We start from the raw sequence: 27,151 nt of genomic DNA on the forward strand, positions 1-27,151 counted from the left end.
TTTTACTCTCTAAATATGCCAGTTACTCTTGTCTATGATATAATTTGTAATTTTTTCCTCCTAGTTTGTCAGTTGACTTTGTTAATGCTGTTTTTTCCCCTTTCTTCTATGATTTTAAAGAAAACTTCAAGTTGATATCCAGTTCCCTCTCTATATTTATCAAGGTAAGTGTAGCACAATACACTTGAAAAGCAACCCAGAATTACACAGTAGTTAGCAGTCATCATATGCAAGTCTATTGTTAACTACCCAGAAAGATTCTGGTATCTTCTAGATCCTTAGCATGGCCGATCTGTAAGTGTGTGGACCAGTTACAGACTCCAGGACCACTTATTTAGAGACCTGTACATTAATGTTGCAATTTTTAAATTCAGTGTTTCCTAGTTTATTGGATTATTCTGAATCTATATAAAAAGTAAGTCACATGCTTTATAATAGAATTATCCTTTTATTTAAGTTAGTATGTTTTAGACACACAGTACAAATTGCTTTTGAAATAGAGCTTAGGAAATACCCAGATCTCATTGTTTAAGAAGTTTCTTTGAAAACCTCTTCCCCGGATTCATGTAATGCCCTTTTAAAAAAGATTTTATTCATATAAACAAAACTATGCTCACTTCAGCAGCACATATAATACAAAGAGGATACTTTTTTCCTAGTGATAGCAAAAACAGATCTACTATATTTTTCTGTTCTAATAGATTTTGCTCTACAGAAGAAAAAGTGGCTATTGAGAAAGATCTGTGTATAAAGAAATGAACATGTATGAAGAAACGTTAGCAGAAAATCAAAATATTAACAGTGGTTATCACTGAATAGTATAATTACGCATGACTTGTTTGTTTATCATATCTTCCTCCTGGATATTGATCTTCTCGTTAATGAGCCCATTCCATAGTATGAACATTTGAAAGTGAGAAAGGGAAATCACAAACTTGTAAACAGAAATCCAAAGTGACGCAGTCTTCCTTTCCGTAACTGAGACTATTTATAAACCCTGAGTGCGGTCTTTTCCCCTTACTAGCTGAGGTGTGCATTCAGCAGGGGAGAGCAGGAGGACTGACAGTAATCCACGCCAAGAGGAGGGAGCTTTTACGGGCTCCTGGGAGCGTGTCAGCATCTTCTTGGGCACATGGTCTGGTCTCTGCGAGGTCACGTCTGTCACTGTATGAGTCTCACATCTTACTCTGTTGAATAGGCTCCTTTCCAACAACATTGTGACTCAAGGTGTTCCTCAGCTCTGTGGTACTTTGTCAAGGAAGGGCACTGAAATAGCAGGATATTTTTATTCAGGTGACAGCATGGGTGACAAGGGAATGTCCCAAGAATTTGCTGCTTAAAATGGTGATACTAGCGTTACACATAATTACGAGCTCAGAAGATGTGTTTCTGCCCTCCTTCGTGGTTGCTGTGTAGGGCCCAAGAAAATACGGCCAAAGTTGAGACACTGAGTAGATAAGAGAGAGATTAATGAAGAAGTTGACCTTTCCTCGTTGCCTTTTTTTTGCCAAAGGAAAAGTGTTCTCATAATTGAGTGACTAAACAGAAAGAGCCTTGTTCCAGAAACATAGAGGTCCCTCATAACACACAGAATATTTCTGACTCTCTTTTCTGAGCCAGGCCATGGCATGGAGAGTAAACAGGAGCTGGTAGTTTGGACGAGGCTCTGCCTCCGAGAGCATGTCCTCCCCCTACGGCAGTCACGATTTGCAGAAGATACCATGTAGTCCAAGATGTCCAAACACTTCTCTGGCCATGCTTAAGGCCAGGATGACTGTCCTCCCACCAGGCGACAGATCCCTGCAGAGGCCCAGCCGCTCACCTGACACCCCCTATTATTACTGCCACCTGATCCCTCAGTGTTTCTCTCTCCACCTCACATGATTGCCCAACATCATTTGTTACCTGTGTCATCTTTGAACATTCTCATGTCCTTTAGCGTACAGATGTGTCTTTGAATCTGCCTCTTTACCGGTATCACCCTCTTGGCCCTTGCACCTGGCTTGGGTGCAGGGTGCAGATTTTGAGTCATTCCTTGTCTACCGTATGTTGCCACAGATGATCAGCCCTGCTCCTGGAGAACATTATGGCCAAAATCCCAATCTTAAAAAGGAGATTGGAGACAAACTTATTTAATGACTTCCTACCATTTAATTCAAAGTTGATCAGCAGTCAATGTACACAATTTTACGTGTACCTTGATATAAAAGAATGTTCCAGAAAAAGTTGTAGGCATGAGGTGTGGTGACAAGCCCCTGGGGGCGTGGGAGGGGCACAGAAGGGAGAGAGCAGTCCTAGGAGGACAGGTGAGGTAGAGAATTGAGTCAGAGCTGGGAAGCCACAGGATCCTGAGGTGACCCTGTGCACTTAAGGGGAGTGGGGGACCCGGAGGCACATCCACGTGGCAAATGCTTGGGTTCCACAAGAAAAACAAAAGCTTCCCTCTCAAAGGTTCATGGCACCCCTGCACAAAAATACAGGAATGCTCTGTGAAAACAGTGCCCGTGCACAGCACAGATGGCAGTCCTCACCCAACTGCTGGAAACAGCCAGAATCCAACACAACAGCAACCAAGGCATTTCCACTTCCTGTAGTACCTTCTGACCCCCGGCCCCAGGGATCCAGCTAGACCAGCAACCTATGCAGATCCTATTCTCATTTTTCAGTACTTGAGCTTTCCAAGACATGAGTTCAGGATTTACATGAGGTACCTGCTGCTGTCTTCCTGATTGGTTTGCAGAGTCTGAGGCTTTACACTGTTGTCTTCTTGAGGATGTAAATGGATCATCTCTTTAGGTTTCCCATCTGTATTCTTGCTAATGGGCAGAAGAGGAAAAATAGGAAAATAGCTTAATTATATACATTTCAGTCTTGGAAGAAATTTGTCAGTGGCCTTCACTTTGAAATTTAGGGCAGACTTTGCCTAAGTTTCTGAAATCTTTGTGAGATATGTAAAAGGAAAACATAACCAGATCCCACCTTTCAAGACTAAGTCAAAAGTTGAAGGAGAAAAAGCTATGAAAACCACCCTGTACATTGTGTCAGAAGACCCTGAATTTTTACAGAGAAGTGTCCCTGCCTAAAGCAACACTTCCTTCCAAAGCAGCTCTGACTGGCAAATAACCCTTTACCACCTGATTGTGACATTGAAGCCTCTCAAGGTCAGGGGCCCTGCACAGTGGGTCTGACTCAAAGCTTCCTCTTCTGCTTTAGTGAAGGTAGAAGTTCTGTGTTCTGTCCAATTAACATCCACAGTTTGGAGAGCAGCAGTCCTTGTCATGAAGCATAGGAAGACTGACAGTATTTCCAAGGATTTAATGCTTTGAGATGCCAGTAACGATCATGTGTGAAGAATAATAGCTCACATTTTCTGACCTTCGTCCTAAGCGAGGCACTCTGTTACGTGAGCTTGGAACTACTGTCCCTATTTTACAGAAAAGGAAAATGAAGTTCAGAGAAGGGAAGTGTCTCCCTGGGGGTTTCATAGCCAGTAGGTGGGAATGAACACAGCTCTCACTGCTCACAAGTCTTGGGATCTCATGTGGTGTGCTGCTCTGCCTCTTCAAGAGCTAAGTAAGCACCTCCCTGACAGAAATTAAATGAGACATGATGCAACCCTGGTAACTTTAGGTTTCGAGTATGTGTTGGTATTAGGGATTTCAGGGTGGAAGCACACTTAAGTCACTTGGCCACTTGCCAGTACTTCATTACTCAGTTACTCTTTATCCTTTCTTAGAAATTACAAGGAGGGCATCCCTTGAGACAAAGAGCAAGAGTGAATCAGGAGCCAAAGTTTTCAGAGGGCGAGGAAGGGCAACTTGAGATCCTTGCGTGAGGAAGAGCAGAGGGTTGTACCAACAAGTGTTCCAGAGCAGCTTCCAAGGCACAATGACTAAGTGGTTATCTGAGGAATGACCTAGAAGAGGTCTTGGATGATAGGTAGTAGAACATGGAGTGAGAGAAAATACAACCTTAGTGTATGCTGAATGAGTAGCTATCCAATTGAATGATGGTGGTTATGAGATAACAGAAAATATGTATTGTTTTTTTTCTTTCAGTACCTGGCACAGGTCTCTGAGATGCTTATATAATTTTAAGTATCACTTGAAAAAAATGTTATTATCCTATATATTTCTTTTAGTGTGAATACTTCTCTATAATATACATCAAGGGTCTTCTTTATAATTACAAATTATTACATCTGTTTATGTAGTGGGGTTTCTTTTTTGAGGTTTACTTTAATTTCTCTTTGGCTTTCAAGAGGAGGCAGGTACAGTTGTAGACATTTTCTAGGACAATATGGCTATGCTTACCTTTTTTTGCACTTTACAATTATCCAATAAGAGCCAATGATAGATGAAAGAAAGAAGATCACGCCAAAGATAATACCTAGGCAGTAAAACAGGGTCATTGAATGCACAGGAAATATAACCCATACGTTTTAAACTCTAAACATCTAGTCCCCTCAAAGTTGCCAGTGAGTTCTTTAAATGCAAGTATAAATTCTACTCTTAAGAAACATCTCACAATGGGGCACCTGGGTGGCTCAGAGGGTTAAGCCTCTTCCTTCAGCTTGGGTCATGGTCTCAGGGTCCTGGGATCAAGCCCCACATCAGGCTCTCTGCTCAGCAGGGAGCCTGCTCCCCACCACCCCTCGCCCCCCGCCTGCCTCTGCCTACTTGTGATCTCTGTCTGTTGAATAAATAAATAAATTCTTAAAAAAATAAAAACAAAAACATCTCACACAGGCTTACCTTTAGGAGTTTTCCTCAACTCCTGGTTTAATCTAGCGCATTAGTCTTAGGGTCGGGGTCACTGATAAAGTGTGAGCAGGGCAGTCTGTAACCTTTAGTCCACAGCAGCCATTCAACAGCTCGGTAACAACAGCCCTGGAGCTCCTGGCCCCGGCGCTCAAGGGCCCTGTGCTCCTGCCTTGTGTAAGGCCCAGGGAGGAGCTGTCCTCTGCCACAGAGTGTGCCACCAAACCACTCCTCTTAAATGGGCTAAGGAAGTTGGTCTTTGTGGCTTCCAGTTTGTGGGAGTGGGCGTGATACCATCCTGAGGAAACCTCCTGGGTTATAAACCAAAGAGGAAGTAGGGCTCTCCAGCTACCAACACGAAAGATGATTATTCAGCTGTAACACTTTAAAGCCAGTATAGAACCTTCCCTCAAGGACACTCACTCTGTATGCCTGTGAGGATACCAATCTTGCCACACTGTGGCCTGAATTTTGACTTACTTTCCTTCTAACCGAAACTGTAATGTAGGAGACACAGATCTCTCCTTTTAGGTTTCACTCATGTAAGAGCATACTTACTGTTCAGGGTGCTAGAGCTCCTCATCCAGCCCTTCCCAAAACTTACCGACTATGAGAGCACTTGTGCCTGAGGGGAAGACAAAAGCAGGACAGTGTCAGTCTGGCCCTCAGCATGACCCACAGGAGATCAGCCGCTGACGATTCATCCTGATTTTTTCAGCATACAGTCCAATCTTTTTCTAGTATAAAAAGCCATTGGTTTCCTTCATATAACTTCATTTTATCTTGTACAGTGAGCAAAGTGTGTTTTTTTTTCTTTTTAACTTAAAATTTTATCATAAAACAATTACAGAAGAGAGTTTATAAAACAGCATAAATGAAAAATATCACACAGGATTGTACTACCCTGAAAAATCCTTTACTAGGTAAAATTGTCCTAAAATTGTGGTGTACATTTTTCTAGCTTCCTAGGCTGACTATGTCTGTCTAACTGATTTTTTTCTACATTCACCTCCAGAAAGCTGTTTCTGGAAGCTTATGATTTCAGGATGCCTCTAGTAGGTCTTCAGGGACTAGAGAACCTCAAATCAATCTTGCTGTTCTAGGGCTTCTGTCTCTTTCAAACCTGTCGGCTCTAAAAAGAATCATTAGAATGACAGACAAGGGTGCAAATCTGGGTGGTTCCATCAGTTTAGCATCTTCCTTTATTTCAAATCTTGATCCCCCAGGGTCCCAGGATTGAACCTGGTATAGGGCTCCCTGCTCATTGGGGAGTCCGCTTCTCCCTTTGCCCCTCCCACTGCTCATGCTTCCCCACCACTCTCAAATAAATAAAATCTTTAAAAAAAATGAAGAAGAAGAGAGTGCAAGTCCTTGGAGTCAGATTGGCTCGGTTAAAAATCAGTTTTACTACCAAATAGCCATATATTTTCCATGTTCATTGATTTTTCTGTATCTCATTTATCCTACCTGTGTATTAGAGATCACAGTACATCTAACTCATAAGAGCATTTATTCCCTAAATATTTATTGAGAACATGTGAGCTTTTTAATTCTGGGTACTGGGGACACAAGTGAAATAGACAAAAATCCCTGCCCTCATGGAGCTTTTATATATCTCTATATATGCTTAATTATAATCATTAACTTGCTCAAGAGCTCACAGAATTAAAAAAACAAATGGACTCAGAGAAAAAAAGGACTCAGAGAAGCCCTTGTCATAAAGGAAGCACCAATAGATGGATGGATATTAGTTCTTGTTTACCGCTCCTAATATATGTATCTTTTTCTTCACCGCAAATGTAATAGTATCCAAATAATACAGAAATATGTGAAGTAAAAATAAGAGTCCATGTAATTTTTCTCCTATACTGTTAAGAATTTGGCTTACAACTAGATGTCCATCAAGTGATGAATGGATAAAAAAAATGTGATATATATATATATATATATATATATATATATATATATACACACACACACACACACAATGGAATATTATGCAGAAAAATGAAATCTTTCCATTTGTAATGATATGGATGGAAATAGAGGGTATTATGCTGAGCGAAATAAGTCAATCAGAGAAAGACGATTATCATATGATCTCACTGATATGAGGAATTTGAGAGGCAGGTTGGGGGGTCATGGGCAAAGGGAGGGAAAAATGAAACAAGATAAAACCAGAGAGGGAGAAAAACCATAAAAGAGTCTTTTAAAAAATATTTTATTTATTTGACAGATAGAGAGAGATCACAGTAGGCAGAGAGGCAGGCAGAGAGAGAGAGAGGAGGAAGCAGGCTCCCCGCTGAACAGAGAGCCCAATGCGGGGCTCGATCCCAGGACCCAGGGATCATGACCTGAGCCGAAGGCAGGGGCGTAACCCACTGAGCCACCCAGGCGCTCCCATAAAAGACTCTTAATCTCAGGAAACAAACTGGGATTTGCTGGGGTGGCAGGGACCGAGTGGCTGGGTGATGGAAACTGGGGAGGGCATGTGCTATGGTGAACGGCATGAACTGTGAAAGACTAATGAATCACAGACCTGTACCCCCGAAACAAAAATACACTGTATGTTAATTAAAAGGAAAAGGATTTGGCTCGTAACTCATTTAGTGGACTTCTCTTCCTAGAACATGTGTGAAATGAAGTCTCAGGATGTAATAAGCCAACAATTCTGGCTATAATCAGTATTCATTGAAGAAGCATCAAGTGATTCCTTGTCTTTCTTTTTTTTTTTTAATATCTTCTTTGCTGGTGTTCTCTGGAGAGCAAAATTGCTTTGGCTGAGAACTACTGATTTGTTTTTTTATAATATCCTGAAATGTTCTGGTACATTCCTTTCCGGAACATATTCCTGTGATCTAAGTTTTTATGTATTTATAGCATCTTTCTCTCTAGCTAATACTTCAACAGTGGAACAAAGTATTCAATATATGTCAGCTTGTACCATCATCGCAACCACCACTTGTGTGTGCGTGAGAACGCTATTAACCCTTCATTATATCTGCACAGAGATCTCATCTGGCTAATGTCTTCAAATTTACTTTTCCAAGTATGTAACTTTGAAGACAAATTTGCTGACATTTTATGATTTTCTCTATGCTATCAGAAAGCTCAAAACGTTGCCCTTCCTTTAGGTGTTTCATAAATATTCTTATATTTCACCTTAGCTTTTCTATGTTCACTTTTTAAACTTCTCTTTATTCCATCTGGTATTTATTATAAGATAAAAAGAAAGGGTCGGGGCGCCTGGGTGGCTCAGTGGGTTAAGGCCTCTGCCTTCGGCTCAGGTCATGATCCCAGGGTCCTGGGAAGGACTTCTCTGCTCGGGCTCTCTGCTCAGTGAGGATCCTGGTTCCCCCTCTCTCTCTGCCTGCCTTTCAGCCTACTCGTGATCTCTGTCTGTCAAATAAATAAATAAAATCTTTAAAAAAAATTTCTTCAGTGCTACCTTATAGCATTTGGTCGTCTTTTCCTTTCCCCTGGTTTGATGTCTGTTATTATGTTTTATCTGCAAGATTTATTTTATTAATATCTGCTTTGTTCCATTTACTTATGAAAGTAAGTTTATTTTTTGTGCTGGCATAAAGTAATTCAGATATTGTGGCTTTCTATTTTCTTTTACTATCTGGTACGGTTACTCTTCCAATTATGTGAATTTTCTGTCTCTCTCAGACACATCTTCAGAATTCTCTAAAGACATCCAGTTGGTTCAACAGTGAGATTTTTGCCAAAGAAGTAAATATAATTTGACACTAAGGGAGTGTCAAATTTATAACTTGGAAATATTATGTGAGTCAGCTTAGTGAACATATTTAAGGGATTAACTATAAAAAATAGATCTTGAACAATCTTAGTATTCAATCATGTATTATAACAAAGAGTTATAAGAGGTGTGGAGGGTAGCTTCACATTAATTTTGATTAAAGATGATTGTACACTGTTAATTTTGCTCAATAGCATCTTCATGTGCACAAGTTTAGGATTTAGGGTTTTCTATCTTATATCACTCTCTAGTTATTAGCAGAGGGGTACTCTTCTACTGAGCTCAATGATACATGATTTTTTTTAATTAACTAATTTTAAAAAATTTGAATTAAATTTAGTTAGCATATAGTGTGTTCTTAGCTTCAGGGGTAGAGTTTCGGGATTCATCAGTTCTATACAACTCCAGTGATCATTACACCAGGTGCCTTCCTGAATGCCCATCACCCAAGTACCCCATCTCCCCACCTGCCTCCCCTCCAGCAACCCTCAATTTGTTCCCTATAGTTAAGAGTCTCTTACTGGCCTCCCTTTCCATTTTTAACTTATTTTATTTTTCTTTCTCTTCCCCTCTGTTCATCTGTTTTGTTCTTCAATGAATAAAGAAGATGTGGTATAAACACACACACACACACACACACACACACACACACACACAATGGATTATCACTCAGCTGTCAAAAGAATGAAATCTTGCCCTTTGCAATGACGTGGATGGAACTTTAGGTATTATGCTAAACGAAATAAGTCAGTCAAAGAAAGACAAATACCATTTGATTCCACTCATGGGTGCAATTTAAGATACATGATTTCTAAATCTGCTCTCTCCAGCTGTACCAGCTTAAAATCCTGCATACCAGTGAGGGACACCAACCATCTTGTCTCTGCACCTTGGAAAGTGCTCTCTCACTCATGTTAGAATATTCTTGAAGGCCTGCACTACTACTGATGTGCTCCTGATGTTTAAGGCCCCTGAGCTATAAACAAATCATTACTGTGCCATGCAATCAACAATATAATATAGACAAAAAAGGTTCAGAGGGGTTCCTGAGGAGAGGTGGATAGGTTGAGCAGTGTGAAAAGAGCGAGGCTTGCCTTACTTTCATTGCAAGGGCTTTCTGGGAAGAATTAGGAGCTCCTGTCTTACTCCTTAGCTCTTAGCAGATGTTATAAACATCATATCACATTCAGTGACAGTATTGCAGAATGAACGAATAGTAACTATGACTAAGGAAGGACCTACGTTTCTTGCAGCTCCATTTACTAGATGTGCATATGGCCAGAGGAGGGTTCCATGTGTTGTCTGCCTGGCATTGGCTCTGGGGATTGCCTTTCAGAGTATACCCATTCTCACACTCGAAAGTTATCTTATCTCCATAGTGATACACTTTTCTCATTTCCAGCTCCTTCCGGATTCCATTCATAAACTCTGGGATGATACATTTTACATCTGAAATTAGAAAAATCAGAAGGAAATTGACATTTTATTGTAAATTGTTAATTGAAACCGACATAGTGGAGAGATCTATGACCCCAAACTGCTTTGCCTTCAGCAAAGATGTCATGTTTTCAGTCAGGAACTATTGACACCCACTAAACATCTTAGGATTTTAAGTTCTCTGACTTTCATTTCTTGGGTAAAGTAAGAGAATATGGAATATATTATGCATCCACCTTTAATTACTGATACCTCTGCAACTGGGGAAAGATTGGGAGATATGATCACTATGTTCTAACACTGGATCCACTTTGGTCTCCCCATAAGGAAACAGGAATATCACATTAACTCTCCCTAGGTATACAGTACATACTCGTATTTTGCTTCTTGATTAAATGCATGTTTCTGGCTCATTTCTATGCATAGAACAAAGAAGCTAGTAAATCATGATTCTAAATTCAAAACATATTTTTTCTACTTTATTTTACCTTATTTAGCTTATTCTTTGTTTTGCTTTTTTTTTCTGCCCAGCTATCGCTACCTTCTTTAACTTCAAGCAAAGCCTGCTTTTAAGTTGTAATTATTCAAACATGAGGCTAAATTATTCTTTTCTGTATAGGAACCAAGAAGATAAAGTGGTATTTTCCAAAGTATGGTCTGTGGTCTTCTTACTTCAGAATATGCTGATGGGTTTGTTAAAAGTAGACCAAACTCCAGTTTAAAATGTCAGAATCAGAGTTCTTAGGAATGACACTTGAGATCCTAATCTTAACAAGGTTCCTGGCTGATTTTGCTCGTGCTAAAGACCTAGAATTACTGCTATAAAGCACGTTCAAAGAGGGCAGTTATTAAGACAAAATGAATTTTACTTGAAAGCAGCTGCCAAGAAAATAGAATATTACCCTTTTATTTTCAGGAGAAGAACCTTCCTAGAGTCTTGATTTGAATAGTTAATCTTTGAAGTATTCGCTGACCCTCCCTACTTCTCCGTGCAACTAAAGCAAGGAGGGGTGAGCGTTCCTATTTCTGCAGAGACACAGGGACTCCACAGTATATGCACTCCATTCTTGTAAATAAATACAGGAGAGCCATTTACACCTCTGTAGAGGACCTCATTTTCTTTCTCTAAAATCAGAGTGTGGCTAGCCAAGTACTTCTGAGACTTTTCGGTTGTGGAGCGCCCTCTGGCCCTATAACCACCATGGCAGCCATAGGACTAACTGCTTCTTTACATTTGAAACCCAGGCATGCCTGAAATCCCTCCTACCTCACCCCTGCTTTCAGTTTTCTAAAAAGAAAAGAAGGGGGACAAAAAGCAGATTGCTAACTTACTGCTGTGCAAAGTCAAAAGAACCACATTTGAAAGGAGACAGAATACAGTGCCGTGTTTAAAAGCATGGGTTGGGGGGTACCTGGGTGGCTCAGTGGGTTAAAGCCTCTATGTTTGACTGAGGTCATGATCCCAGGACCCTGGGATCGAGCCCCAGCATCAGGCTCTCTGCTCGGCAGGGAGCCTGCCTCCCCCTCTCTCCTGGGCCTGCCTCTCTGCCTACCTGTGATTTCTGTCTGTCAAATAAATAAATAAAATCTTAAAAATATATAAATAAATAAAAGCATGGGTGCGGCAGTGGCCCAACACAGGCACCACCACCCACGAGCTGCATACCATGGACTAGTTACTGGGTCTCTCTCTCAATTTCCTCTTCTGTAGAATAATAGCAAGAATAATCCCACCTCATCAGACTCCGTGCAAGATTAACACGAATAATTTTTATTAAAGACTTCAGTACCATGCTTAGTCACAGAATATTTTTGATCCCAAATTTTGTAGATTTCAAGAATATTAACAACAAAAGATTTTAAGTCTATGCAAACACAGACAGGAATAAAGGCAGTAATTCCTGGCACTTGCTCTAGGGAAGAGATGAAATAAGCACTTCACCTTTGGTCTTGGAAGTTATAATAAGGACCCATATTCAGTAATTCCAGGAATTAATTGCTCTCAACCTTGCTCCATGCTTCAATTTTCCTTACAAAAAAAGTGTACTTCTAGTCTCTTATTTAAGGTATTGGTGAGGACCACTTGTGACTCTCTGAGATCCTTCGGAGCTAAGATATATTATTAGTTAAAAGCCCACAAATCATTTTAATTTGGTGTTTGATGTCTACCGTATTACTACCGTATTATTCCATCAGTTCATTCTACTACTTTGGTAGAACTCTAACCCTAACCCTAACTGAGAGTCCTTGGGTAGCCTCCTTCCCATCTATTTCCCCCCCCTGCTTTTCTCCCCCCTCTATTGACACTCATTTCACAATCTTCTCAGAAAGATATCTCAGTCTTATCAGCCCCATGCATCCATTTTCCATTAAAAAACCCAACAAGAATAATAAATACCTTTGCAAAAATGATCAAATTGGCTCCAGGTTCCCTGGTTTGTGCACAATATGAAGGCTCTTCCCACCAACAAGTAGCCTGGGTCACAAGTGTAGATGACAGTCATTCCAGGAAGATATGGAGATGCAGGTCTTTCAAGGTAATACCCATTGTGGATCTTGGGCAGATGGGGGCATTCTAAGAACAAGATCCCCCCAAAACACAAGAAAAGACACTCACTTAAACAAAGAAGTACAAATACGCCAACATATCCAATAGCATGTTTGACTTTTAGAGACACAGGAAGACCCAAAGCAGGCACTACTTATTTCCCAATCAGTGGGAAAACTGATTCTTTAAATGTAGACCTTCAGCCTGTAAAGAGGACCACCTGTATTCTCTTCCTGAAAACTGCATCAGATGGGAGGACCACCGGGGTCTGCAAAGGACCACTTTGGTGCTACCTGTCCCCACTGGTGCACAGAGCTGTTTCAAGGACAAGGAGAGTCCTTTAATGCCAGACTAATATGTAAAAGGAAGGAGCTGCCAAGAGCACAGCCTTGAACCCCACTTCTCTAGGATGTCTTGAGTGCCTGTTGCTAAACATGAGACGAAGGGTCAACAAAATGCAGTCACAGACTGAGCAGAACACTTAGGAGGAACAAAAGCAATACAAATGCCTGCCTTGGAGCTTCTTTAGTTGTTTCCATCACATCAAGTCTAAAGTAAAATACATGTGCTTTTTTGCTCTGCACACCCATCTATCCAATAGAAATACAGCTGGTTGGGGGGGGGCGCCTGGGTGGCTCAGTGGGTTAAAGCCTCTGTCTTCGGCTCAGGTCCCTTGATCCCAGGACCCTGGGATCAAGCCCCATATCGGGCTCTCTGCTCCGTGGAGAGCCTGCTTCCTCCTGTCTCTCTGCCTGCCTCTCTGTCTACTTGTCATCTCTGTCTATCAAATAAATAAATAAAATCTTTAATAAAGAAATACAGCTGGGTTTTCTTGTGTGTGTTTTTTTTTGTTTGTTTGTTTGTTTTTTTAAAGTAGGCTCCACGCCCATTAGGGAGCTCAATGTGCTGCTGAAGCCACAACCCTGAGATCCAGACCTGAGGTCAAGAATCAGCTGCTCCACCAACTGAGTGACGCAGGTGCTCCGAAATACAACTTGTAATAGAGACAGAGTGTTTTCTTTGGCATTTGTTTTTAGTGCTTGAAAATAGTCTCTGTAAAGTCTGGGCCTCACTGATTCTTCCCACTGTCTCCCTCCTTCTCTTGTTACTATCCCATACTCCTCACCCCAGCAGGAAGGGCCATAAGAGCACCCAGCAATTGGGACACAACAAGGCACATCTAGAACCCAGCTTCCATTCTCCCAGTAGGTAATTCTGTGTGCCTTACTTTTGTAAGAAAGCCACGTTCCCAAGCCAAAATGACTGTTCCCATAGAAACAGGGAGGTTCTCACCCAGATATTCTGAGCTAGATGGGACATAGGGAAATATGTATGCACTGACCTGCAGGACCAGCAAGTTCGCAGTAAGGGGCAGGGCCGCTCCAAATCCTGTTCCCTTCATCGTCACTTGTGAGGCGGAGGGTGCTCTCCCCAATGAGGCTGAAGTTCATCCCTCTGGCTGGGTGGTGGTCACACGTGTAAGTTATTTCCTTTCCATAGGGAATGTCTCCCTGAGAAGGTCCGGTGTGCTGCCCATTAAGGATAGAGGGAGGATTTGGACAGAAGATTTCTGGAAAAAAAGCAAGAGCTTTAGTTTCCATTAGCATTTCAATCAACATGATCCTACCTCCATGGTATCCTGGGACTGTATTTTTGCAATGGGAACACAACTATGGTGGGTGGATTTAAATATGTAAGACTTTTTCTTTCAGAGAAGTAACTAACTGAAGTTGAGACTTTAATTTCAGTTCATTGTAAAAGTCCAAGACCCTCCAGGTAGCTAAGATTCGATTGGAAAGATAACTAATTTGTTTTTTAGCAACTGTTGTTTGCCTGCTTGATGTCTGGCTTAAAGACAGTCCTGGGTTGACACTGGGGGTATAAGACAGATGAGGTTGGCCCTCAAAGATCTGAAGTTGTGAAGAAATCTTAGTGAATCTTTATTAAACACAGACTATCATTTTCAGCAGATGTGTTTCTTGATGATTCATGACCATCAACATCTGTATCAATACCAAATACACAATAGTGTCTTCAGAATACAGTGATTCCTATTGGGTTCTTCAGAGCCAGATTAAAGCTCTAGGAACCTTTTCCTTTGTGTTTTTCTTTCTTCCAAGTGACCAGCTCTCATTTCTTTCTGCTTTTAGTCTGTTCCTAGCAGTTCTCTCCCGAAAACTAATTTGATGCTTTGAATCTGATATGAATTTAGGAATAGATACCCAAGCCTGTCAGAATTGTGTGAATAAACAAAGTGAAGGCCTTCATACAACGAACAGTGATTGACTTCTCGTATCTCGATTTTATCTGTTTGTATTTATCGAAAGCTTACTTAAGTATTTACCTTCAGATTTATATGTCTCAGGAAGGTAGAGTTTTTTGATATCTGAGTTTTACTCAGGTTGGATGTTCTTATGAACTTCCATCACAATCCCATAAGATGTCCTAATAGTTTTCTAGCAGGATAGTTTAACAGAATCCAGATTAAAAGGGTGTTTTGCAATTGAACGAAGGTGGTTCTATACATTACATTTCTATGCACCTGTGCTTCAAAAAGTAAGTAGATAGAATCTTGGAGGCTGCTGTGGATCCAAGGGAGTTGGAATCCAAGGGAAGGGGCTAAGGGTGGGGTGGGGCTGAGGGGAAATTGCCCTACCCTCATTTGCTGCAACTGAGGAAAAAGCAAAACTGGAGAGAGCAAAACATTGTGGACACGCACCAGAGAGAGAGAATTTGCAGAGGTCCAGCGAGCCTGACGGGAGAAGCAAGTGCCCATCCAGGCATGGCAGAGAGGAGTTTGGAGGCAGAGGAGAAGGAGGATCTTGAGGAACCAGCTCCCTCTTCAGGGCCAGAGACTGCCCTCACAGAGGAGGTAGAAAGCAAAAGTGCTGAGTGATTGACTGAACCCATTTTTCTCCAGGTGCACATATTTCTGAGAAGGGACCTCTGCAACTGTGGGGGCAGGAGTGGGGTGGGGTGGGGCAGGACGGGGTGGGGGGCAAACAAGAATAACAAAGGTCATTGAAGGAACCTCTTCCCTGGCTATCAGCTTTGGGATTTCAGCAGGGGGTTTGCCCTCAGACCTCTGGCAGTATCCCAAACTTGAGGATTCTGCCACTGTTGGGTTGAGGGCACCCACAAAGCAACAGGTGCTAAAAACCACGCCTTAACCAACTCTGCCATCAGCTTTTTCTACACCAGCTTTTTTTTCTTTTTAAGGTTTTATTTATTCATTTAACAGAGAGGGAGAGTACAAAGCAGGGAGGGCAGCAGACAGAATGGGAGGGAAAAGCAAGCTCTCTGCTGAGCCAGGAGTGAGATGTGGGACTCGATCCTAGAACCGTAGGATCACGATCTGAACCAAAAGCAGCCGCTTAAAAAACTGAGCCACCCTGGAGTCCCTATACCAGCTCCCCGCCCCCATTTATTTATTTATTTTAATTATTTTTTTTTTATTTTCAGCATAACAGTATTCATTATTTTTTCACCACACCCAGTGCTCCATGCAATCCGTGCCCTCTATAATACCCACCACCTGGTTGGGGTACCTACGCCAACTTTTTTTTTTTTTAAGATTTTATTTATTATTTATTTATTTGACAGGCAGAGATCACAAGTAGGCAGAGGCAGGCAGAGAGAGAGAGGGGAAGCCGGCTCCTCGCTGAGCAGAGAGACCCATGTGGGAATCCCAGGACCCTGAGATCATGACCTGAGCTGAAGGCAGAGGCTTAATCCACTGAGCCACCCAGGCGCCCCCCTACACCAGCTTTTTAAAACCAATGCTCCCCAGTGAAGCCTGGAACCACCTCTGGTAGGTAAAGAGAAACCAAAAACTTGAGCTGTCGCACCACCTTCTGGAAATCAAAGAAGGGGCTTCTAATTGCAAGTACTTGAACTGCAGTAAACAAAGGTATGTACCACTTTAAATGGGATGGTAGAGAGACATTTTGTCAAACGCTATGAAAAATCACAGGAACGTGGTATGGCAAAGAGAAAAGGGTCATTCTCCAGTGATTAATCGCAAAGGCATGGAATGTTGCAATCTAAATGATTAAGAATTCTAAACAGCTGTTAGGAAGAGATTCCGTCGTGAGCTACAAGAAAACTCTGAAAGGCAATTCAGTGAACTCAGGAATAAAATTAATGAGCAGAAAGAGTTATTTACCAAGATGTGGTGTGTGCGTGTGTGTGTGTGTGTGTGTGTGTGTGTGTGAATATTATACAGCCATCAAAAAGAATGAGATGTTTCCATTTGGAACCATGTGGATGGAGCTAGAGTGTATTATACTAAATGGAATAAGTCAATCAGAGAAAGACAAATACCATATGATTTCCTTCATCTGTGGAATTTAAGAAACAAAACATGAACATATGGTGTGGGAAACAAACAACAACGAAGGTGGAAGGAGACAAACCATAAGAAACACTTAAAAAAAAGATTTTATTTATTTGAGAGAGAGAGTGAGAAAGAGCATGAGGTGGGGGAGAGGGAGAGGGAGAGACAGCCTCCCTGCTGAGCAGGAAACCTGATGCAGGCCTCAATCCCAGGACCCTGGGAATGTGACCTGAGCCAAAGGCAGACACTTAACCAGCCGAACCCATAAGACAGACACTCTTTAAGGATAGAGAACAAACAGGATTGATGGAGGGAGGTGGGTGGGGATGGGACACATGGGTGATGGGTATGAAGGAGAGCACTTGTTATGATGAGCACTGGGTTTGTATATAAATGATAAATCACTGGATTCTACTCCTGAAACCAATATTGCACTGTATATTAACTAAATAGAATTTAAATAAAACTTTGAAAAAAAGAAAGAGTTCTTTATCAAAGAGATTGAAATTTTTAAAAAGAACTAGATAGAACTAAACCACCCTTTCATTTATGCACATTAAAATTTTCTATTTCTCTGAAACAAATAAACAAACAAACCAACAAACCAGATAGAAATTCTGGAGATGACAAATTCAATGAATCAGATGAAGATTAGATTAGAAAGTATTGGAAATAGGACAGATCAGATTTAGAACAGATTAGTGACCTGGAGGATAGAAATTTAGAGATAACTCAGAAGAGAGAGGACTAAGATTTTTAAAAAGTGATGAAACCCTATGAGAGGTATTATATATGAGAAAAACAAATATAAAACTAATTGGTCTACCAGAAGAGAAGAGAGCAAGAATTATCTTTAGAGAAATAGTAGCTGAGAACTTCCCTACCATGGGTAAGGAATTAAACATACAAATCCAAGAAACTAATAGAATATCCTATTATCTCATTGCAAAAAGGCCCTCCCCAGAATATCATGTAATGAAGCTGCCAAAAATCAATGATCAAGAAAGAATCTTTGAAGCAACCAAGGGTAAAAGAAAAAAAGTACACTACAAAGGAAGCCCCATTAGGTTACCAGTGTATTTCTCAGCAGAAACTCTTTAGAACAGGAGTGAGGGATGATATATTCAAAGTGGCGAAACAAAAAGTCAGCCAGTGTATGTTTTCTAGCAAAATTAGCCTTCAGATATGAAGGAGAAATAAAGGCCTTCCCAGAAAAAAACTGAGGGAGGGTCACCACCACCAGACCTGCCTTACAAGTAATGTTAAAAGAATGTTTTCAGCTGAAATGAAAAGACATCAACTAGTGACAGAACAGCAAGTGAAAGTAAGCAGTACTCTAACAAAGGTGAAAAATAAAACAGAAAACCATAACTCTATTGGAATGGCATGTTAGCCACCTAATTATAATAGAAAAACTTACAGAAAAGAACATTCATTAGAACTGTGTCTACTATAATTTCTTAATGAATATACAACATGAAAAGAGGTAAACTAATAACAGAAATATAAAAAGCTTAATAGGTGAAGGAAGATAAGGTGTTATCAGCTCTGAAGCCTGGGAGGTCTGGAAGCCTGGGTAATCCAGGTTCAGCTAGGAGAAGCCACACTTCTCAGAGAACGTTTCAGAAAAGGTGACATGGAATGGGTGTTCTGCAGACTCCTAAGAGACCTTCAGAGAAGACATGACTTGCAGAGAAAACATGGAGAGGACAAACAGAGTGCTAAGAATAAGTCGGCAGGATGCACTTAAACTTAACGAGGCTCTGGAGCAGCTGGTTTGGCCCCAGTTTACTCTGCTTTTATAGATGTAAGCCAGGTCCCTTCGCCCACTTTGAGCCAAAGTTGAAAAGGTTCTTGTGGATTTTCTTGTGGTGATTCACCATTTACTCTAAAAATGCAACTGTGGGACAGTCCATTTTGCATATTCAGTACACAAGCGAGGTTTCCTGGAAGCCCAAGCCATGGCTAGAGGAGCACTGGTACCACCTGTTTTGAAACCAGTGTCATTTGGGAAAGTGAGGCAGTGTGTGAATATTATGGTTGGACTTTTGAAATTACGTGGGCTGATTAATATCCTGATTTTCCTTCAGAGGGGCAAGTTTGCAACTTTGACAGAACGTTCGGCATTCATTCTGTATGTCCCAAGCCCTGAATCAAAACGCAAAGTTAGGCTGTGAGTATATGACCAGGGAAATTCTCTGGTGTGGTTTTGCTGAGTTTCGGGTTTTTCTCTCTTACCATTTATTAATATCCAGAAGTTGAAAGCTAAGTGATCCTCAGGGTTTATTCCTCTTACTGGTGCGCCTAACAATGACAATACATTAGCCACCAGTGGCAGTGGGCAATGTTCTATTTGTGGAGAGTGCCTCCCGCCCATGCCTCACACCATAAGTGAGCATATCTTCTGTTCTACTGTGTGAAGAGTAGTTTCTTCTTTCACAGGTATTTTTCTTGTCCTAAGTGTGGCACAGATGTACATAGTCTGCAGCCACTGAAATCAAAAATGGAGATGTCAGAAGTGAATGCTCTTTAGAAACTAAGTTTGTTTCCTCTGAGAAAAAGTTTTATGTTCAAATCCTTAATATTCATCATCCTAAGAAAACTGTTTAGGTGTCTTTTATGAGAGCATGTGTTTCTCAGCTACCATCTTCTGTTCCTCTCCAAGCATGACGAGATTCCAATCACTAGGAACCACATGATTCTGAATATATTATGTAAACAATAATGTTAATTTTTCTTTAAATCATTCCATTCAGTTCTCTTTTTTTAAGATTTTATTTATTTGACACAGAGAGAGAGATCACAAGTAGAGAGGCAGGCAGAGAGAGGGGGGGAAGCAGGCTCCCCGCTGAGCAGAGAGCCCAATGCGGGGCTCGATCCCAGGACCCTGAGACCATGACCTGAGCCAAAGGCAGAGGCTTTAAACCACTGAGCCACCCAGGTGCCCCTCCACTCAATTCTTATTATGAGAATAATGGACATTTTTTTGGTCAGACTACTAAAGATCCTCTTTCATTTTGCTCCTTCCTAGAAAGATTTTGGAGACTCTAGGATGAATGTGTTTTTATTTTTAGAAATGGAATTATAACATCATAATCTGACAATGGTAAGACCGTGGTGTTGTGAGCTTTTAAGTTATAGTGCCCAGTTGTAATTTTTAGCTTTTCTCCAAACCCAGTTTTTGAGGGGTTCGGTTAGCTTCATTCTCAGGCAAAATGATGGCCACCAGAAGCTCCAGAGTGATGTTCTACCAGCTTTCTAATCCCCTTGGAGTGAGAGCTTCTTGCATACTAGTTCCATCTAAGTTCAGGACCTCACTGTCATTAGTCTGCCTGGGATTACACATTTGTGAAGCATGACAAAAAAGGACTACTCTTGATTGTTAGATGTGTACCTCGTGGATCCATAATAGGAGAGCAGGCAGTTTACCACAGGAAACTCAGGTGCCATTAAAAGAATAGTGGATGCTGGGCAGGAAAAAACAACAGATCCCCAATGGAGTCTACATTGCCTTTTTCATATCAAAAGTCTGTATGCATTTCTTAATTTTACCAATGATCTGGGTTGATCAGGACATAAGTAACTGAATGATTGACTTTCACTGCAGATTTAAAAGGATTAAATAAATCAATACTTTGTTATACCAACAACAACAAAAAAGATAAGGTGTTATCAACATAAAAAGGACTATTTTCTCTATGAGACGTTTTGTATAAGCCACATAGTAAACCCAAAGCAAAAATCTAGGGTCATGAAACATAAAAAATGAGGATGATCAAATCACCATAGAAAACCACGATTTTGCAAGATAGGCAGAAATAGAGGGGAAAAGAAACAAAGGAGGAACAGGAGGAACAAGACAAGCAGAAGGCAGATGATACGAAGGCAGTAGTAAGTCCTTATGTAGCAATAGTGACTCAAAATACAAATGGATGACTTCACCAGGTACAAGGCGCAGAGTAGCTGAATGGATAAGAAAGAAGACCCAACTATATGCTGCCCCAGGAAACTAATTTCAGCTCTGAAGACACACATAGGCTCAAAATGAAGGGATGGAGAAGGATATTCTACGCAAATAGAAATCAAAAGAACGTGGGCATACTCATACTTTACATAACACAAAATAGACTTCATGCCAAAAATGATAACAAGAGATAAAGAAGGTCATTATAAAATGATAAAATGGTCAATCTATGTAGAAGATATAATATATAATTATATACATACCCAACATTGGATCACTAAATCTATTAGGGAAATATGCAGAGATCTAAGGGAGAAATAGACAACTGTACAATACTAGTAGAGCACTTCAGTTCCTCTATATGAGCAATGGATAGATCAGAGAGAAAATTAACAAGGGAACATTGGACTTGAACCATACTCTCAAATAAATGGACTTGACAGATAGATATAGAACATTCTATCCATCAGCAGCAGAATACACATTCTTCCTGAGTGCACACAAAACATTTTCCAAGATCACATGATAGGGCATGAAACAAATCTCAGCAAATTTAAGATGACTGAATTTAAGATAACTATTTCTTTTCTGACCTCAATAGACATTTTTTTTTCTAGAAATCTACAACAAGTGGAAACTGGAAAATCTATGTGGAAACTAAAAACTATGTGGAAACCAAACAACTACTTCTGAACAACGAATGGATCAAAGAAGAAATTAAAAAGGATATAGAAAAGTGATCACAAGATAAATAAAAATGGAAATAATAACATATCAAATCTCATGGGATGCCACAAAGGCAGGTCTGAGAGGAAAGTTTATAGTGATAAATGCATATATTAAGAAATTGGAAAGATCCCAAACAACCTAACTTTACACTTCAAGGAACCAGAGAAAGAAGAACGGATTAAGGGCAAAGTTATCAGAAGGAAGTAAACAATAAAGATCAGAGTGGAAATAAATGAAATAGAGAACAGAAAACTAATAGACAATATCAACAAAACTAAAAGCTGGTTTTATGTAAAGATAAACAAAACCGACAGACTTTTAGGCAGACTAACTAAAAGGGAGAGAGAAGACTAAAATAAAATTAGAAATGAAAAAGGAGACATTACAACAAAAATATATAGGACCATAAGACACTACTATTAGCAATTATAGGTCAACAAATTAGATAATCTAGAAGAAATGGATAAGTTTCTAGGAACATAAAACCTACCAAGACCATTTCAGAAAGACATAGAAAATCTAGGGATGCCTGGGGGGCTCAGTTGGTTAAGCATCTGTCTTTAGCTCAGGTCATGATCCCAGGGTCCTGGGATTGAGGCCCCTTGGTGGGCTTCTTGCTCAGTGGGGAGCCTGCTTCTCCCTCTCCCTCTGCCTGCTGCTCTCCCTGCTTGTGCTCTCTCTCTCTCAAATGCATAATTAAAATCTTAAAAAAAAATCTGAAGGGACCAGTAACTAGCAAAGAGATAGACACAGTAATCAAAAACCTCCCAACATTGAAAATTCTAGGGCTGATAGCTTTATTGAAAAATTAATACCAACCTCTCTCAAACCTTTCCAAACAACTGTAGAGATGAGAATGTGTCTAAATGTATTCTATGAGACAAGCATTAGATTGTCCAGACACCAATGCCTGATTGGGACGCCAGAAGAAAAGTCAACTATAGAAAAATATCCCTGATGATATAGAGGCAAAGTTCTCAACAAAATATTAGGAAGCCCAATTCAAGAACACATTCAGAGGTTTATACACTATGACCAAGGGGGATTCATCCTTGGGATGCAAGGATGTTTCAACATACACAAATCAATAAAGACAACACATCCCATTGATAAAATGAAACATTTTAAATCATAGGATCATCTCAATAGATGCAGAAAAGAGCATTTGACAAAATACAACATTCTTCATGATAAAAGCCTTTGGCAGATTGGGTATAGAAGGAACATACCATAATGTAATAAAGGTCATATGTGACAAATCCATGCCTAACATTATATTCAAGAGAGAAAAATGGAAAGTTTTTTCCTCTAAGATCAGGAAAAGGACGAGGGTGTCCACTCTTATTCAATGTGGTACTGGACATCTTGGCTAGAGCAATTAGGCAAGACAACAAAATAAAAGGCATACAAATTGAGAAGGAACAAGTAAAATGGTCACTATTTGCAAAGGTTATGATTCTGTAGAGTGAAAAATCCAAAAGACTCAAACAAAAACACTTGGAACTAATCAGTGACTTCAGTAAAGTTATAGGATATGAAATCAAGATACAGTAATCAGTTGCATTTCTATACACTAAGAATGAAACATCTGGAAAAGAAATCAAGAAAACTTTCCCATTAACAATAACATCAAAAAGAATAAAATACTTAGGAATAAACTTAACCAAGGAAGTGAGAAATATGTACAATGAGAACTACAAGACCTGGCTGAAAGAAATCAAGACACAAATGGAAAGACAACCTGTTTTCATGGATTAGAAAAATAAATACTGTAAAAATGTCTATACCACCCTAGCCCATGTATAAATCCACATCAAAATACCAATGGCATTCTTCCCAGAAATAGAAAAAACAATCAGAAAATTTGTCTGGAACCACCATGTAAACACAAATCAATTCCCAAAGACCTAGATTAGCCAAAGCAATTTCGATGAAAAAGAACAAAGCTGGAGGTATCATACATTCTTTTTTTTTTTAAAGATTTATTTATTTGACAGAGAGATCACAAGTAGACAGAGAGGCAGGCAGAGAGAGAGAGAAGCAGGCTCCCCGCTGAGCAGAGAGCCCGACATGGGACTCGATCCCAGGACCCCGAGATCATGACCTGAGCCGAAGGCAGCGGCTTAACCCACTGAGCCACCCAGGCACCCCTGGAGGTATCATACATTCTGATTTCAAACTACACTACAAGGCTACAGTAATAAAAACAGTATAGTACTGGCACAAAATCAGATACCTAGGCCAACAAAACAGAATAGAGGGTCCAGAATGAACTTCCTGACTATACAGCCAATTAATACTTGACAAGAAAGCTAAGAGCACCACTCACAAAAATTCACTCAAAATGGATCAAAGGCTTAAATATAAGACCTGATACCATAAGACTCTCAGAAGAAAGTGAAGAGAAGCATCCTTGACATTGGTCTTAGCAATGACTTTTTGGATATGACACTAAAAGCACAAGCAACAAAAGCAAAATCAACAAATGGGACTACAAGAAACCTGAAAACTTTTGCACAGCAAAAGAGACAACAAAATGAAGAGGCAACCTGTAGGATGGGAGAACATTTTGCAAGTGATATATCAGATAAGGAGTTAATCTCCAAAATGTACAAAGGACTCATACAACTCAATAACAAAACCCAAATAATCTGATTTAAAAAGGATAAAAATACACATATCTTGCTGAGCACTAAGGTATAGAATTGTTGAGTCATTCTTTTGTACACCTTAAACTGATGTAACACTGTATGTTAATTATACTTCAACAAAAAAAATACACTTTTTTCCTAAGAAGACATAAAAATGGCCAACAGGTACATGAAGAGATGCTCAGCATCACCAGTCATCAGGGAAACGTAAATCTACACCACAATGAGGTATTACTTCATGTCCAATGGAATGGCCATCAGCAAGAAGACAAGTGTTATCAAGTGCTGCTGAGGATGTGGAAGAAGAGTACTCCTGCACACAGGTGCTGCGGCTACAATGGAAAACAGTATTGAGGGCCCTAAAAAAAATTAAAAATAGTACTCGATATGATCCTGTTACCGATATGATTCCACTTCTGGGTATTAATCCCAAAGAAAATTAAAACACTAACTCAAAAATATATGGGGTGCCTGGGTGTCTCAGTGGGTTAAGCCTCTGCCTTTGGCTCAGGTCATGATCCTGGCATCCTGGTATCAAGCCCAGCATCAGGCCCCCTACTCAGTGCGGAGTCCACTTCTCCCTCTCTCTCTGTGCCTTCCCCTGCTCATGCTCTCGCTCACACTCCCCCTGTCTCTCAAATGAATAAACAAAGCCCCCAAAACATGTGTGTACCCCATCTCATTGCAGCATTATTTACAATAGCCGAGATTTGGAAACAACTGTGTCCAACGGTAGATGAATGGATAAAGGAGATGTGGTGCCCACATACCATGGAGTATTACTCAGCCATGAGAAAGGAGGACATCCTGCCGTTTGCTACAACATGGAGAGAATTTTCCACATTATGCTAAGTGACATCAGTCAGAGAGAGAAAGAAAGTACTATACAGTATCACTAACACGTGGAATATAAAAAAAGAGAAACTTGTAAAAACAGAATAAAATGGTGATACCAGGGGTTAGGGTGTGGGGGGACAGGGCAGATGTTATTGAATAGTACAAACTTCCAATGAGTAGTAAAGAAATCCTTAGAAGGATAATACACAGCACAGTGCACACAGACAATGGTTGGATGAGGAACATCAAATGTGCTAAGAGACGGGACTTAATTATTCTAACTACTAAAGAGAAAGGATGATTATGTTAAAGTGGTAAAACTATTAATGATCACTACAATGGCATCATATTACAATGTATGATTGTAACAATGCTCTATGTCAAATATATTTCAAAAAAAGAAAAGGGAGAAAAGAAATGTAAAAGATAAGGCATGAGAAATGAAATATTCACAGATTCAGAGGTAAATGGTAAATGATTACTATGTTCTATCATTACATAAAAGTTTTTAAATACTCATATAATTACCTACATACATGTTCACATGCACATACATGGATAACCAATACTGACTCAGTTCAATGTGTATTGACCTATAAATATAGATGTGGAAACATTTTTCATGAAAGATGTCCCCCTAGAAGACTGATATAGTAAGTTGATAGATTTTTCCTAACTGGGATTTTTTCAGAGAATTTTAAATTTTTGGTGGGTAAAGAAGGCATTTTATATATAACCCCTTGTCCATTTTTTTTGAATCTTTAAAAGCCAATGGTATCTTCTTTTATCAATACTATATATATACATATATATATATATGTATATATATATACACACATATATATATAATATATCAATATAATGGACACATTTCTTAGAGGAAATTTATAAAATATGGACAAGCAAAGAGAAGAAAATGATGATGGTCCAAAAAGAACTATTTTTAGCAACTTTATATATATTGTTTCAGATGTGTTTGTGTGCATATGGTTGCAGCTATGGATATATTTTCTACAGTATCATTTTTAGTGCCTGTTAATATTTGAGCATGTAGATACATAAATATACTATCTGTTTCCACTTGGGTGAGGCAGCTCAATCTCTAATGCTCATGGTATACTTTCCTGCCTTTCTTCAAAACTTATCATACTTATTTTTTCTATTAACTGTTTTCCAATCATGCTGAATATTTAGATTCTTAACATTTTCCACTATCCTAAATATTGTTGCATTGAGTGCCTGTGGACCAAAATCATGGGGAAATTCCATGATTATTTTCTTGGGATAAATTCTCAGATATAGAATTACTAGGTGAAAGGGCATTTACATTAAGGCTTTTGTACCTATTGCTCATAAGCCCTTCCAGAAGTTTGTGCCCACTTACACTGTCCTCAGTTCTGTGTGTGATCCTGATTTCTTCCAGCTCGAATATTTTACCAATTTGCAATCCGTCAATCATCCGTGCTGCTCAGAGTTTTGGAAGTTCACCTTATCACATCCCACTGAAAAGGTGCAGGGCCGACTAATCAAAAACAACTACAACCAGGACATGAACCTGAAGAATTTAAAGAAAGGATGAAGTGCAAAATGACCAGAGACTTGGGGCAATCACTAAGATTTATGTTATCTTGTTTCATTGTTCAGAGTGAAAATAATACGGAAGGGAGTAAATCACTTCTTGGGCTTATAATGTGCTATGAAGAGGGGGCAGAGACAAATTTCATTTTCTTCACGGTCTTTTAAATTTAGTCACGAGGAAAATCTTTACCCTGGAGAACATTTTACTATCAAAGTAGGAAAGGAGGGCAATTTTACCCAAGTTCAGATCCACAGTTCCAGATAAATAACCTCCTAAAATAAACAAACAGCTGGAGGTCTATGCAGCCCAGGACTCCAGTTTTCGAATATCTGAGAGACTACTCTCTGCAAGATGGACCAGATTTCCTTTTTGTAACATGGGGAGATTTGGATGGAACAGAGGGAATTATGGGAAGAAGGCCACGTCAACTCACCCTCACACACAGGTGCTTCCTTATCCCAAGTGACAGTACTGCCCGACAGGAGACAACCCGAGGAAGGGGAGCCAATGATTCGATACCTAGAAGCAAAGAATGGAAAAATTATAC

The 27,151-nt window shown here is 39.9% G+C and overlaps 1 protein-coding gene and 1 long non-coding RNA gene across 2 annotated transcripts; both read right to left on the reverse strand.

The window, feature by feature from the left end:
• Positions 1-428: 428 nt before the first annotated feature.
• Positions 429-2,981, reverse strand: LOC116576752. Its single transcript, XR_004280271.1, has 2 exons — positions 2,712-2,981; positions 429-1,266 (listed from the first exon to the last, which is right to left on the reverse strand). It is a non-coding gene; the product is annotated as an uncharacterized LOC116576752 (long non-coding RNA).
• A 418-nt stretch (positions 2,982-3,399) lies between these two features.
• LOC116575925 (complement receptor type 1-like) lies at positions 3,400-27,151 on the reverse strand. Its single transcript, XM_032317555.1, has 7 exons — positions 27,038-27,151; positions 13,851-14,078; positions 12,359-12,535; positions 9,766-9,972; positions 5,365-5,385; positions 4,314-4,389; positions 3,400-3,424 (listed from the first exon to the last, which is right to left on the reverse strand). Exons 2-7 carry the CDS (start codon positions 13,957-13,959, stop codon positions 3,400-3,402), a joined length of 615 nt encoding a protein of 204 aa, XP_032173446.1. The 5' UTR covers positions 13,960-14,078; positions 27,038-27,151.

This window comes from Mustela erminea, chromosome 17, assembly GCF_009829155.1.
Source record: "Mustela erminea isolate mMusErm1 chromosome 17, mMusErm1.Pri, whole genome shotgun sequence".
In the NCBI taxonomy this organism is placed as follows: domain Eukaryota; kingdom Metazoa; phylum Chordata; class Mammalia; order Carnivora; family Mustelidae; genus Mustela; species Mustela erminea.

Excerpts from the sequence above, each read along its gene's own strand:
- LOC116575925 (XM_032317555.1), bottom strand. The coding sequence starts at position 13,959 with ATGAACTTCAGCCTCATTGGGGAGAGCACCCTCCGCCTCACAAGTGAC. Across the intron at positions 9,973-12,358 it reads ATTTGATCATTTTTGCAAAG|ATGTAAAATGTATCATCCCA; the intron begins GTATTTATTATT and ends TTCTAATTTCAG. Across the intron at positions 3,425-4,313 it reads ATTGTAAAGTGCAAAAAAAG|GGACAGTAGTTCCAAGCTCA; the intron begins GTAAGCATAGCC and ends TCTGTAAAATAG.